Source organism: Rhamphochromis sp. 'chilingali' (assembly GCF_963969265.1).
Source record: "Rhamphochromis sp. 'chilingali' genome assembly, chromosome: 9".
NCBI lineage: Eukaryota > Metazoa > Chordata > Actinopteri > Cichliformes > Cichlidae > Rhamphochromis > Rhamphochromis sp. 'chilingali'.
The window spans coordinates 34,950,143-34,966,641 of NC_137936.1; the positions used below are offsets into that span (position 1 = coordinate 34,950,143).

General features: G+C 39.3%; 1 protein-coding gene across 3 annotated transcripts in view; it reads right to left on the reverse strand.

The window, feature by feature from the left end:
• Positions 1–16,499, reverse strand: part of tox2 (TOX high mobility group box family member 2) — an 89,690-nt gene that overhangs the window by 25,260 nt on the left and 47,931 nt on the right. For all 3 annotated transcript variants that reach the window (XM_080890429.1, XM_080890431.1, XM_080890430.1), the window contains exon 4: positions 4,518–4,805. In XM_080890429.1, the coding sequence (XP_080746555.1) occupies positions 4,518–4,805 (288 nt within the window). The remainder of the gene's footprint in view (positions 1–4,517; positions 4,806–16,499) is intronic.

Consider the following 16,499-nt stretch of genomic DNA (forward strand, 5'->3'; position numbering starts at 1 on the left):
CATATAGATCTCTCAGCTAATACTTAGCTGTTATGCATAACATCTCCTGGCTGATTATACATTCATCATCTGTTACATATTCAAAACATCACACTTGAGCCAGTTTGATGATGGCTAATACTGCATGCACAATTGAGGAACATGAAAAAAAGGATAATTTATTCCAGTTGCTGGCAACTGGGGACCATTATAAATATATCATAATTGAATATGAAGCTGTCCTGTTTAAACATATTGCAGATGCAGTGGTCACAGCACAGGCAAAAGGTGGATATAAAATATATGTATAGTTTAGTGTAAAGAGAGATGTAACAGAAAACAATGAGGCCAGAAATCAGCAGCAACAGAGATGTGTATCATTCTGGGCTGTATTGATAGGATCAATGCAACCTGAGCAAGGCTATTAAATGTCTAATGTGTTTTGGAACTTGTAGATGCTATGGCAGTGGGGGCATTAACAGAGAGAGCACCAGAGACAGGGAGAGAGGGGAGAGAGAACGAGGGAAAGTGGTGAGGTGGGGGGCTGGGAGGGAATGGGGGGGGCTGCCAAGTGCATCAAAACATTGAGAAAAGAGCTCTTTGAAAGATATCAGGTTTGACCAGGAGGAGCTTCAGACACAATAACCATCATCCAAAAGAGAAAGGAAAGAAAAAGAAAAAAAATTGAATTGAAAATGGCCTCCTTACAAAATCAGGAAAGTGCAATCAGTTTTGCTTTAGAGGGTTTTGAGAGGCAGCAAAGTGGAGAAAATGAATAAATACCCTTGTTACTTTTATCAAATTAATACAGAGATTAGAAGTGAGTGATCAATCAACTAAATGCTGTCTGCATAGGCAAACTCTAAGGTTATGAGCACACTAACATATTCTTTGTATTTGCAGTCTTTTAACCTCTGGAGATGGAAAAACTCTGAACTGACAAAGATTTAAGTTCCTCTAATGACCACTTAACTGCATTTAAAACCATGTTTACAGCCTGTTAAATTAAAAAAAAAAAGAAAGTTGCTTTATACCTTATTTCTTTGGATACTGACATAGATCAAAAGTCGGGGTGTGTCCGCCCTGATTGACAGCTAGCTTTGAACACTGCCCATACAGCCCATCCAAGAATCATTGGATGGGCTCATTTTAATGTTTTAATGTTTGCACACAGACCACCTAGCTCTGGTCTGCATGCTAGAGCTAGCTTAATAACTACCTTGCTAATGTTAGCTGATAGCTTAGTACTCACTGGTCTCATCCATTTATGGTCAGTTCTGGGCCCCAAAACGTAACACGCTTCCACCAAGCCAGCCAAAAATGCTAAAATGAATAAATGAATAAAAATAATGGGAATAACTGAGAAAGTTTTTTTTTAAAGTAATCACAAGTAATCTCTAGCAGGCAAATGCGTATTAACTGGCTGCTTGTCCAACAAATTAACCTCTAAATCAACTATTTTGTCATGTTTTGATATTTACTAAAGACTACAGTGCCCAGCTGTTTCATAAATGTACTTTCCAAATAAATTAAGCTTGACGTTTGTTACATATTTTCAAAGATTTACATCTTTAACAGGAGGAAAGAAAAATGAAATCCTAAAAGCACCAAGCGTTAGATACACACACCCTTAATTTGTGTATTTTAATGCAATTTATTGTCAATAAAGAAAATGCAATAAACCTTCAGTCTTGTTCTATATTATTCATGCTTTGGCATATGTGCAATCAATCATTTTTTATAAATTTTTAAGATCCATGGCCACAGTTAAATCTGCCTGATTTAAACACTCTTTAGCCCCGCAGTTCACCCTTTCACAACAAACAAAACACACCCTCTCTATTCTCTTCAACAGCTATGATCATCTGTTGCTGCGATGCTGCTTGAGTCTAAATCCTTTTTGTTATATAATTGCCCTATTTATTTCATGTTTATATTGTTGCACCTGCATTGGAGTACTTTCAAATGTCCTCATACTTGAATCACACAGGCACAAATTTAAAAACCAGAGGCTCTCAGCCTTTTGTTGAGACAGAATAACCCCATTTCACTCAACTGAATTATCTTTAAAATATCTAATAATGAAATCCAGGCGGTACAAAAACTGGACGTATACGCTCATTTTGAATAAGAGTTACTTTTTTCTTCTAGCGTTCCTCCCCACAATGCCCTGCTCTCTCTTTCTCCCTCTCTCCATCTCTCTCTCTCTCACTCTATCCTCACCCCTCCTTTCTTCATTCAACTCTATTGCACTCTTTTCATTGCCCAGCTCACGTATTGAATCTGCCTGATGAAAACAGATCTCACTGCAGCACCACAATAGAATGGCTGATGCAGGAAAGATGAACCCTAATGGATTTTTTTTTCAATGTGCTCAAGATTGAATATAAGGCCTGACCTCCAGATGTAGTGGATCCATTTCAACAGCAGATATATTGTTTATAGTAAAGACACAAAAACGCACAGACACACTTGGACACACACACGTTGTTCAAAGCGAGCAGACACAGCTGCACTGTACATTGTGTTTTTTAGCTACCAAAAATAGATTAACATTCGAATGAACCTGTATTATTTATCTACCCATGTCAAGTGAGATATTCATAATGATAGCAACTCATGTTTGAACTGCAGAGTTTGCTTAATTACTCTGCTCAACAGACTGTGTCAAGGTGAGGCACCAATTTAATAGACACTCCGTTCTCAGCACAAATGAACCTCTGCTACGGTTTGGTAGTTTTGCCAGCCTGACTATTTGATTAAAAAAATTCAGAGTTCACTTTATATGCTGCTTTTTTGAAGTGAAGTTGAAGCAGAGCTCTGAAAAGATCCCCAAATGTATTCAAGAGCTCTTTTATAAAAAGTCAGAAGTAGCAAGATTTGGGAGTTTACTTGCAAAAGGCAAAAGATCACAGATCATTTTAACTGTGGTGTAATATCTCTTAACCTGTTTCCTGATTAGTGTGCTTATGTGTTAAAGCACACAAAATTTGAATTAAATTCATGTAACATAGAACATTTACAAAATGTGCTCAAAATAATTTTCATCTGTTTTCAGAACCAAAAGCATCATTTTATCTACCAGTGCTATCAGATTCCCTAGCGGTTACCAGGAGCTGCATTACATGTGCTTTAAACACAAGTTCATCATGTGTGAGTTGAACATTTAAAATCTCATGCATTTTTATCACCCAGCCTGCTGTATTCAATCTATTAAAACCACAGAGTGTGGCCCTCTGTAGCAGTAACAAATATCCTGACTGCAGAGGGAAAGACTGGCCAATCAACCAATGTCTCCGCAGTAAAGGTCATGACCAAAATGTGAAATGAATATGAAGATAAATGACATATGAATCCAATACCTTGTGGGAGTATTCCAGCATTAAAGTATATATAATGCAAAGAATGTTTAGATCTTTACTGGGAAATATTTTGATTGCTGCTTGTCTTCTGTTTATCACGAACGTTACACAATATGCCTGACCTTGATATTCATATGTATAACATATATCTTTATTGTGTAGAATAACTAAAAGATACTGAGACATGGCCAGAGACAAAACACACTGCTGATGTTTGTACTTGATGATACCGTGAAAGAACAAGAAGAAAACATCTCCTTTTCTAGAACAGCACAGCTGTATGCGTTACTATTTCTGCATTGTTTTATAATACAAGTCAGTATCAATAAAGCTATGAATGTTTAAAGTTACTGGCTTTCCAGTCATCGTCTGTTACACAAAAAAATCGTACGTTAACACTATTAACCATTTCTGTTCTTTCTTTGGGACCTACAATCAAAACATCAGCCATCTTTTCCATATATATGGGACTTTTTTATCTTTATTAATATATACATTAATTTGAACTTCAAAGTTTCAAATTCAAGCTATATTACACATTTAGGGCGCTGTGCATGGTATACTGCTAAACTGCTAAACAGATTATTTGCTTAATGCAGTCTACTCATATGTTTGATGCATAAGCTTTGCAGAGCTCATTTGTTGTGATAGTAACCTGCTCTATTTCCAACAGTTCTCATGAATGCAATTATGGTTTGGAGATGCTAATTTGTAGAGGAGCAGTTCTGTGTGGAGCTGAGGGAGTAATCAGCACGTATTCATGTTTGAAGGCCTGACAGATTGACCGATGCCTGCTGTCGAGGCAGATATGATGCTGATGGATTTACCCACAATCCTTTTCTCCATGCATTAGAGCTGACATGGCAACTGCTGAACAATCATTCAGTTCCCTACTTAGCCCCATTTACTGTGCCTTGAAAACGACATTTTCCCTTGGTACAAGGCTAAGATATTGAAATTATTTTTCATGCTTAAAATACACAAAATGCTTTAAAATGACAAAAAAAGTTTGCTCCATCATCATTTCATCCTATGTGTTGACATTGCTTGCTTCATAATTTGCATTTCTTCTTTTAGGCATGAGCCAGAACAAGTTAAGTTTAAGATTAAGACCAACACTCATCACTCCCAAGTATTAAATATTTTTCTTACTGTGATTAAATGTGCGCTACTCACCGAGGGCATTTGGCTGGATACGAGGTGACTGTCCTGTCCCAGCATGTTCGACATCATAAGTGTGGGCAGCTCTGGGTAGGAATACGGGTTGATGAGCCCATTGTGTGACAACGAGTGACCGAGGTAGCCTGTAGACTCGTGCTCCATCAGGTGAAGAAGAGGAGGTTCGGGGTGGTTAGGTGGAGTGATAGGTGGGATCTCATAGTCTTCGTCCCCGGCTCCATTTCCACTTGAAGTGCCGCCACCTCCTCCTCCTCCCCCACTGCCACCTGTCTGACCTGTGTAGCTCTGTGGTGGGACAGACAGAAAAAGAAATAAAGTGAAATACACTGTTTTCATTGAGCAGAAACTGAAAATCAATCCATTTTAAGTCCCTGTGACTATTACACACAGGCTGCAAATGTAGAAATATACAGTGTTTTATAGTTTTTCTACAGTAGACAATGCAAAGTGGAAATGGCTACTTGAGCTGTCAGGAGTGGTGAATGCCCCGCCCAGCAAACACTTCCATAAACGTAAACTCGCAGCTAAATCATTAATGTCACAAAGCAGGTGCGTTGCAAGATAAATTGCTCTATGCAAGGTTGGACATACGTGTCTCTGCAACTACAGGGTATGGGCAAGTCAACTACAATTCTCTACTCACATTTTAGAGAAAACCATACTATTGCAAAATTTACAAATAAATCTAATGGTTCCCAAACAGGGAACTAAAGAAAAAAATTCTGTTTTTGAGTAGATTGCATTCATTTCCAACAAACAGAAGGACATTTTTTCCAGAAGTTACATGAAAAGAATATATATGTGTGTGTGTGTGTGTACTTGCATATGCTAAACATTATGATTACAAGCATTAACTGTAATGTGTTATTTTATTTTGTCAAGCTAGAAATTCCACAAAGGTTCTTCTGATCTGTCATTTTACTACATTAGGTATAATTTTCCTTCAAATGTTAAACGACTCATTTTGGAACAAAAAAACAAAACAATGCTCAGCGATCAGTAATATAGCAGACCAACAGTCTCTATTCGCGTGCTGTCTCTCTAACACAGTAAGTCCAATCAGATCAGGGTTCTGCACAGAGCAAGAAGAAAAGAAAAATAGCAGGGAAATTCAACGGGGAATGAAAAGCAATTTTGTCTGAGACGATCCAACTTGACTCCCATTGTAATGACTGAGTCAAATTAATCATCACAAATAATATTCTGGTGTCAGCCATTCAAGGGTTTTTTAATAGAATTTTTATGATTCATGTCTAGCAGTATACATCAAACAGTCAGTTCTGCAACATTTCTGAAATCAATTCAATATCATCTTTGTGTAGGCTGTCATCCTCGGCAGCAGAGCGGTCATTTATCTCTCAAACAGATACTTTTAGAAAATAAGGCGCATGTGGAGATGGAAGGAAGAAGAAAGGATACGGGGCGCTTTTTTTCTTGTTTTTCTCTCAACCCTGTTTTAGTATCAAGGTAGGTGCAATGGCCTATTTTGTAATTTTTGAGCACATCAATTACAGATAAAGTAGTATGAATAAGCATTTTACATCCTTGGAATGAAAAAACCCAAGACAGTTTTTCTATTTAAATCCCACGTGCAGCAACGAGCGCAAAGCCACATGAGATAAATTTAATTTTGCAACAATAAGAATGTCAATAAGAAGAAATAAGAAAAGTCTAAAGCACACATCTTAAGCGTAATGGCAAAAACAGGAGGTTTTCACTGTTGAATCAAGAGTATAGAGACACACTTAGAATTAATCCTCTTTCTTTTTTCTCTCTTTCTTTTCATTTGGCGTAACATTTAGTAAACGATTGCCTCAATTTGATTTACTTTGTCCTGACATAGCCTGCAAGCAAGTTGATATTAATTTTCTGGACTGTCCTTTGAAGACAGATGTTTTTGTAAACCTTTGGGGATAGTGTTATTGTTTGGTCTAATGGACAAGAAAACGAACATTTCCTGAGATTCAATTTCCCTCATAATTGTTGGAAGGAAACTAAATTGTCTGTTGTAAACATTGGAGCTATTGTGTGAAGTGAGTCCCCGTGCGAGTCCCTCTGAGCCACCATGTGCTTCACTCTGACTGTAGTAGACTATGTAATCTAAAGACCACCATGCTTAGTCATCATGTAGCGTGTTTATCAATCTTTTGTTTTCTCAGTAAATTAATCTACATCCAAGCTACAGAAACACTTTTCTGGTCACATCTATTGCCTTTGATTGTGCAGAGGGACAAGGACAGAAGATGTGTCATGTGTTGGATTGCTATGAAGGCTCATCCAGTGCCCTTGATGATAAAATGTAAATACCAAGGACATTCCCAGTTGGATTGTGGCAAGATAAATTATTCATATGCCTCTATTCAGAATGAGATTGCATGTACAGATCCACATGTACACTGTGGCTAATGTATACTCTTTTCTTCTTTGAAAGTAAAATCCAAACCAAGGCAATGTATATGATGGATCGTATAGACCAGCATGTGTCCTAGTATGGAAGTAGCTTTTCAAACATGCAGCCCCTGTTTTTTTTCCCTTTTTTCCTCTAAGGTACTCATCATTGGTTTACTTTCAATAGTCGGGGCTGTTCTCCTTCAAAAAGCAGCAGATTCTATTTTCAACACACTGTTTTTCACCATGCTTTATTTTCCTCATCTGATCAATGCGGTACACTATAGGGAACATTATTTCCAATACACAGTATGTTGTCTTCAGTGCGAGCGAATGCAATCTGTAACATTTTAATTAAGAGACAGATCTCTCGACTGTAAGTGTTACATACCAGCACACCTTTCATTTGAAAGAAACAGATGAATAGACAGTTGGTCTGGGACTGAGAGAGAAAATAACATTGATTGGGGAGCTTTCCAGCTTGTCTTTTATTTGGCACAGATCTCTCCCTCCCTCTGTAACACTGCCTGAGTATTCAAGGCCTTCTGGAGATGATATTGACTGTGGCTAATGGCTCATTATCTCTATATTCTTGTACTTATTAGATTATTGTTATGATGCCTGTAGAAATCAGGATTTGGGACATTGCCCATTTAATATTAAATTGCACATCCATTTTAAAATTCTCATCTGTCAATTGCAATTCATATGTTCGGTTAAAAGCTACTTACCTTTTTCAACATTACGTAGCATAATGTTGGACCTCCTGGCATAATGTTGCTCTGGCATAAAATTATCAGGCTATTAAGCAGCAACTGACAGATAATAAACTACTGTTTATTTTGATAACTAACTAATTGTCCTCTTTCAGTGACAACTCTAAATATTCTTTTTTTTTTTAGCATTTTAAATCTGACACATAATGACAAGATAATAATGACATTAAACATTATTTTCAGCTGTATTCACAATATTTGCTTTTTTTTTAGCTTCGTCTTGAAATCAAAGGAATTTCATGACGCAAACATTATTTTGACAGGTGGGCCACAGACTGGGAATATCTCCACTAGCATGACATCAAGTGACACAGTAAGTGCTGTGTTTTCAGACCGGATCCTTGCGTTCCACATGGACGAAAGAGTCCGGTGTCCTCCCAAGTCAATGTCTGTTTCACAAAGAGGGTGGGACCGACGGCTCAGAGACAGACGATGACATATCTGTCTCGCCGCTAATATGGACTTATCTGCTTATTGAAGAGCTTTGTCAAAGCAGTGATTTATGCTTGAAATACCCATACATCACTGCTTCCATCACCTCTGGCACTCTTCGTTCTGACACCTTCCCAAAATTCACCGTGCAGCACTCTGCAAGCCAAGTAAGGCCTTGTTATCTCTCACTCCATGCAGTCCGGTTTATGAAGAAAACAGTGCATTTATCTTTGGGATGAATTTAAGAGCATCAACTTTTTTATTCCCTCTGTCACTGCTCTCGCAAAAGGAGGCTTATACTGTATATTCAAAAATGATCCTGTTTACTAGTGTACACAAAGCTCTTGTTTTAATGTAATACAGCAAAGGCAAATAATGCTTGTCTGACAACAGAGATCAGTTATTTTCAAACACATAATCTAAGAGCTGTGAACTCTTGGCTTGCTGTTGTTGATACCCTTTCTTGTTTCTCATAGCGTCTTCTTTAATCTATCCATCTCTTTCCTTCAACTCAGGCTTAATTAAAGCCATAGCTGTTCCTCTGCTACTATATCTTACAAGAGTGGGAATGGAAATGGGCAGGAGATCCAGTTACAGCCACCCTACACCTTCACTTTCCTCTTCCTCTCTTGGCTTGCCCATTCAGCTCTGTCCCTTGTGAAGCCCCAATAGTTCTGGCCCTATTCCACGTTCCTTAGACCCCGATCAGCCCCCTTCCTATCCATCCCTCTGTCATCTCATCTCCCTCTAAAACAGCCCAGCTGCTTTATTTATCTGTCAGTATTTTACTGTTCAGAAATCATAACAGGAACTCTGGGGACTGAGATGCTGTACTTGGGATGTGTTCAGTGAATGAGTGGCACAGGAGGGTGAGGAGAGAGGAAATAAACCCTTTCAAAGACATAAACCCCACGGAGAAACAAATGGGAAGAAAGGAAAATATGGAGAGAATAATTAAGGTGAGCACCAACTGTCTAAAGTCAAAAGATGCAGATGGCCCTATTCACCCCAGACCCTGAGCTGATTACTAACTAACCTACCACTGACTCAAACCAGCCTTTCTAATTGCACGTGTTTCTCCCCTTTCCTTTTAAGTTTCCCTTTTTCTTCCTTCATATATCCTGTTCCAAGTGCCCGTCTCACTTGTCAGTCAAGGTCAGGAGGTCATCCTCATCTGATCGCGTGTCAGAACAGATTAGAATCAGAGCTTTTGTGTCATGTCATATTTCATTATGCATTTGACTCATCTCGCAGGTCAAGAGGTCGCTCTGATTTGATTGGATGACAGAAATGATATAATTTGTGTTTAACCCTAGGCTGTATGAGGCTCTGAGTGGTGTACTAATGCATTTTGCAAAGATGGGGCAGACCCTCTCCACAAGCGACTAATTTGAAGTGGCACGCCGCGGAGTTGAAGGAGAGCCAGCGCTATTGCACAACATGCTGAGGTTATAAGGGAGGCTTTATCAAATAACAAACACAATCTCCCTTGTACCTCTGTTTCTTTCTGTTTCTCATATGCTTTCTTTTTATCCTGCAAACGGATGGAAGTGCCGAGTAACTAACTGCCCTCTGAGGCTAATATTTTTTTGGGGGGTTGTTCCATATTAATTTGATCCAATAAAAATGTGCTACTGACCTTCCTTGCTCTTGCTGTCTCTATTTCTTCTTCACTATCAAAAAACACTTAATATTGGCAAAAGAGATAACTAATGGAGAAGCACTGTCAACTATAAGAACCACATAATTGCTGCTGAACTTTCAATTGACACACAACAATAAAATCTTTCTTAAATAGCTGTCAAACATGATAAAATAGAAAAGTGTTAGTGTCAAATTGAGTTGTTTGCTGATATTTATTTTGAAAATATCTGTATTTGCTGTTGGAAACACAGAAAGAGTTCAGGACCCTGTTGTGGTAATGACATGCAGATGCCATACAGTGAAAACTGTGATCCCCAGTATGTGCAGCTGGAAAAAGTAAACCATGGTTGCACAAGATAGCTCAGGTTTCCCAATAGTCATCTAGAGTGATGCTGATGTTGATACTGGTGTGTGTGGGTGGAGAAGAGGGCTGGAGAGAGTGAGAGGAGAAAGGATGAACCGGAGAGGAAGAAGCAGAAAATCAAGCTGCATGGGGAAAGAGATGAATCCCACTTTTCAAATTAGAATCCCAAGCAAACTTATTGTGTGACAGTGTGAATTTAGAATTACAATGTTATACTGACACACATACAGTATTATTTCCAGAGTCCCTCTGTCGCTTCATGTTGGGAGCAGCCATGTCTCGTAAACACCCGAGCCTTTTCAGCTTTTCTCATTGGCACACCACCGCCTGTTCAACAACACTTAACAACAGCCACAGGTATTGCTGAGTTACGACTACGTCAAAGAAGCAGAGAGACTCGACAAGGCCCAAAACAGCAGCCAGTCAACTGTTTTTTAATTTTTAATGACTCTTCAGTTATCTACTTTTCTGTGCCCGCTGTCAAAAATCATTATTAGGAGGTGGACAATAGTGCTACTGTGGCTGAATGACAAAACTAATTATTGTTATAGGAACAAGTAAATGGACAAAAAAAAAAAACCCCAGCAGAATAAAGCGTTGATGGATCCTTACAAACTGACTCTAACAATGTTCAAAATAACAAAGGGAGTGCTGATGGCGCAGTCATCCAAACAAATGTGCATTATTCTCAGAATTGTTAGGATCTTGTCACCCACAAATAACTCTGCTGCTAACTCTACACCAGGAGAAGGGGGTGTAAAGAGCATGTGGTGGGTGAGAGTGCATATGGCATTTGTGTGTCCATGTGTGTGTCATTTCAGCTCTTAAATGCTTTTGTGAACATTTCTTAGGAATCCCCCTTTTCAAAACAAAAACCTACTGTAAGAGATTGCACACTCTGTGTGAGTCCGGTGTCAGTGTGTTCTTAAGTGTCTTGCCTCGCTGGTTCAGAGTCAATGAGGCTGTGTATTGGAGGCTGGCACAGCTGGTGGGAGCAGGAGAATAACATCTGGACCGTCGTACTCCTGGTGCCATTGTTAATAAGAGGCTGGTTGTGAATGGAGGAGAGTGGAGGAGACAGCTCTCCAGGGTCAATGAACCTTCCTGTCTCTCACTAGAGTTCTGCTCTGCAAGTCATACTTCATGTATCACCAAAGTGTCCACAAAAGGAGTTACATGTACACAAGAACATGCTAGCCTTAACTAGGCTGCGTGCCGGTCAGTCAGTCGATCCAGAAGGCAGCTACCTGATTTTGGTGAGCTCCTAGAGTTTCTCTAACACAGCCTCAAGTCATTTATTTTACACCAACTGCCGTTAAGTCTTGCCACTGGGCAGCCATCTTGAAACGCCTCTGGGTGCTTATTCTTTTTTGAAGCATTATCCTAATTTACTTTAATTTTAGTGGTTGCCAGGTAATAAAACTGAATTTTAAAAAATCCAATGGCCAACTTTACCCCAAAGTAAACTCTTAAAAAGCTTCTTTTCCCACCCTCAGTTATACTTCTACCACCACCTCTGCTATTAACAAACTCTCCCATAGGTTTCAATCAGGATTCTACTGTATTCAATGTCTCTGATGATAGTTTCATGTATCTTGACTCTGAAGTATACTCTGATAACTACAGGCTTTTAATCCATTAATATGCCATCAAGCAACAATTTTGCCAATTACATGACAAAATACACTAAGAGCAAACATTCAGGCTTATCTAATAATTGCGAGCTGCTGTGTGCACTAAATTAACATGGTGCCTATACCTGTGTTAGTGTTGTCCCTGGATCATTAATAACTAATGTTGGTCCAGGTTCAGCACTACAAGTTACCAATCACATTGCTACCATATGATGTCATAGTTTTGTGACATGAAAAAACACAAAAAACTGCTGATCTCCACTCAGAACTGGTCACGTGCAATATTGAACCTTGACCAACATTAAGTATGTTGATCCAAAAACAACATCAACACAGGGATATCAGCTCAAGCAGCTATCACAAGCTTTATGCCAGTTTATTTATATTAATTAAACCTCAGGATATTAGCATAGTCACTCTTAGCAAGCTGTACTGTTAATGTGTGCAACCCCAACGAGATGCTAATGTGAATACTAATTCTTGGTCATAAGTTGGCAACAAATTCAGATATAGAAGTTACTCTTTTAAGTATGTTTGGTTCAGTGCTAACCCAGATTAGTACAGTGTTTCCAGTTCTCATTACATGCCACATGCTTTCACTATCAGTCTGCTATCATGCTGACTAAACAAATCTTGTAACAAAATCAAGGGAAGCATCAAAGCTCCTCCCTTATGAAAAACACTCAAGTTGAAAATGCTTGCAGGACAGAATTTGAACATCAAGCCTATTGCTAGATCACGGCACATACTGTTCCATAAACATTGCACAAGACAAAACATAGGTTATGTTTAGTCCTGTCAGGTGTTTGGTTCTATATTCTGATGTGACGAAGTATTAACAGGAGCTAAAATGATATTAGTTGCTCACAGATCTTTGCAGGAGTTCATTAAATGTCTGCAGAGTCATAAAGTAAACTAAATCCAACATTCATGCATAAAGCGCAATAACAGTAGCTTAATTATTTATGAATAAAGTTATGAATAGAGCCACAGTTTTACAGCTAAGTTGTTTATATACAACAGTCAGAGCTTGACCATAGCTGTCGGCGGCTACGGGTGTAGTGAAATGCATGTAATTAAAGTAACAGTTAAACTGTCAAATAAATGTATATTTTTATTTGTACTTAACTTCTGGGACTACCATGAGTTAAAAAAAAATAATGATTTGAATATTTGTCTACAATACCTAACACGCCCAGTCCAACTTTCCTCTGTTAGTTTCTCTGCATATTAGTCATTGTGTATGGGAGTATTTGCGATAACCAAAGGGATCTAGGGTTTTTTGTCGAGTAATCAGTTCATATTTGAATGTGTCTCTCTTTCCAGAGTTTCTAATTTTCTTCTAATGTTCTTTCGTGTCCAGTATCTCAGTGTTTCCCTGTTTTCTCCTTCCTCTATCTCATCCATGTCTTGGTGCTTTCTTTGTTAACCTGTCTTAGTGCATCCTTATTATTTGGCTTTTGGCTGTTTTACTTTGATAGCTATCGTGTGTCATGTTTTTGTATTTACTTCCTGTCTTTATCTTCCTTCCTTTGTAATTTCCCTCATTGAGAACAGTGAGTGTGGGGTGGTTAATTATGGCCCCAGTGCAGTGCTCCCACCTGTGTCTTGTTGTCCAGTCAATCCGCTGTACATTTTTACAGAGAGGGTTAGATTGTGTGCTGGCTTTTGCGGTCTGTGTTCTGCTCTTGCCCACTGTGTTTCCTATAACCCCACCCTACAGCACTACATAGAGGGATAAAACCAACTCACAAATACATTTAATATAAAACTATAAAAGCCTTTTTGCCTTAGGCTTTGTACCAACATTTTTGCTGTGCGCTGTTTAACTAGTTTAATAAGAGAAATTGTACCACCTCATTTCTACTTTCTCTAAGCACAGGAAATAAGTCAACATAGATCGATAGCAAGTCTGGGCTTTTTTCATACCTTGAAGATATTGCATCAATAATTAACCAGGTATTTTGCTAATGAATTGTGGCTGAATGGTACATTTTCCTCTATAATAACCCATAACCTTTTTTCACAGCCGTGAGGAAAAACCAATTCATGGGAAACTTTACTAAAAAAATTAAAAATAAATGAATAAATACAAATAAAAAACAGTTATGAAAAGGCTGACTAGACACTGCATTTCCCAATTTCTATTATACCCTAGCAAGAGTGGGTGTTTGTTCCTTATTGTTTTATCCAGTTGGGTGAAAGGCCTGCAGAAACACATTAAAGTTGAATCGCATTAGTTTCATCTGATCACCTAGGGCAACATGGGGACGGACAGCTTAGCAGAGCGAGGCCCTTATACAAATACACAGCTGTGCATTTATATATAATGCCATGTCAGATGAGTATTTCAAACAGAGGGCTTTTAAACAGGGCAAGAGAGAGAGGAGAGAGAGGTGGGGAGTTTCCAAATGACTGTAAAAAGGCCACGGGGACAGAGCTTTCCATCTTTCTGCTGCCGCGACAAATATGCCTGCACATCTTTTTGCTTTGTCTCCGCTCCCTGCTTCGTCAGCGAATGGCTATAGAAATATTTTGGCAGGCTGCTCTTTGTTTTCATTTTCACAAAAGATGCAGTGAGGGAGCGAAAGGGAGAAAGAGCGAGAGGGAGATCTGCTGGGTAGGAAAGGTAAAGGGATGTTGTCAGAGGTTAGAGGGACATTTGAAAAGAAGGACAAGTACAAGGGTGTACATGGAGTATGAGGACAGTTTATTGGGAAGTGGAATGAAGGCAAAAAAAAAAAGCAAAATTGAGGGATCGGGGAAGAAGAAAAGGGTGACCTAGAAGAACTAGTAGAGGATTGAGAGTCAAAAGGAAAGTAAACCAGGTGAGGTGGGATAAAAGAGGCAGCAGAAAAAGGGTTAGAGATATTGGGGTGATGGGTAGAGGGTAAAGCACAAAGTAGGGGAATCAATAGGAAGAGGGGGGGGCAGGTGGAAGTGTAGTAGAGGAGGAGCCTGCCATTCTGGTACCCAACTCCAATCTAAACAGCAGGAGGAAGCTGTAAATCAGACTAATGCGACCAAGCTGTAATTCAGACCAGCAGTGCCAGGGCGCTAGTGCGGGGACCCCGAACGGCGGGAGTGTACAAAATGCTGCCGAGAGGCTTTAATCAGTGCAACGATCCAAAGATATGGTCTCCCCCAATCAGCGGGCTTCCTGTCAGTCACACACGACTGAACCGGACCAATCAGGCTCCACCAAGGTTCCAGACATGCTGGCTGGGCTTTGGGCTGCTGCCAAACAAGAGAATTATTCATCTAAACTGGAAAGGTGGAATGGGCCTTTAATTCAGAGCATAGAGGGAAGAGGTGATAGATTTGTCAAAGGTTGGACATAAAAGACTATGGGATCATGTTCTACAATGGCTCATCAGAAACATATGGTGGAAGATGAGAGACACAAGGGAGCTTTAGAGAAGGACTTAATCATATTCATAAGGGGGGAGTTCCTGCAAGTTTAAGCACCAGAATATGTGACAGGCATATCTGTTCAGATCTGTTAACAAGAGCTCTTATGCCAATAAATCTCTCATTAAACACGAGATGAAAAAAAATCACACAAAAGCCCCATTATGAGTTTAATCTGACAACTTGTTTAATAAACATAATGATGTTCACAGCTGCTGACTGTCCTAAAAAAAAACCCCCAACCAAACAAAAATAAAAATATTCCCATCGATCTTTGTCTAGTTCTCCGTGTCTAACATGTCTAACAGATCTGCTGTTGGCAGTCACCTCTCTAATTACAATTACAACACCCATGGGACTTCCATAATCCTTGCCAGCAATGAGCTACAAAATAGTAAGTGAGATGAGAAATTGCATCAAACTTACCATGAAAACATCATTCGAACTCCGAGCATGTAAAACAGGCAGACAAACTTTCAAATTGCTCGCTATCAGAAGCTGCCTTTTTATACCTGCTTTTCACTCAAAGGGGAAGGAGGGCAGTGCATTAACTTAAAAGTGAGCGGAAAATGCAAATGTAGTCCACTTTATCATCAGGCATTCAAACAGACCCTTTCAACTCGACAATCCATAATATTTCAGCTTTGATGATCAGGAAATGGCCGTGGCTCGATGGTAACACCGAGCTAGATTCTGCTCTGGTAGTGGTGTAGTAGTAGAACTAGTGTGACTGGCTGGGCTACACACACTGTGCATGTTAAAGCCACATGCAGAGTCTTGGCAGTAAAGACGCTACAGCAGCAGCCAATCAATAAAACCTTGTTACGCTAATTGCGAGATCATAATCTCCATTCCTACTTCTGCTGAATATCCAAACAGTCACTCCATTAGCCGAATTATTCCCCTGTGCAGTTTCTCCATCTCCACCCCTCCCCCTTCCATTTCCTCCTCGTGTTCTCTTTTCTGTGACATATTTCTCTCAAACAGCAGTTCTGCTAAATTAATTCATAAGTCAGGGAGAAAGACATCAAAAGAAAACATTGTCAAGGTAAAGTGCTGATGAAGTATATACTGTTTCTTTCACTTTGCTGTGGAGCTATGAGAAGGAATCTCTCACAGTGCATTATCTTTGATCGTGTCGCTTCGCACTGCTCTGTTTAGTTATAGCGAGAGGAATCTTACCTCAGGTGATCTGGTCTACTAAGACCTTTATGATACAAAAGCCTCTCTACTTAGGAGGTGCTCTAATCCTTGCCACTGTGGAGATTTTCTCAGTTCAAACTGTGACAACACTAGGAAATACCAGAGCTTCTTCTCGTTGGTTACTCTT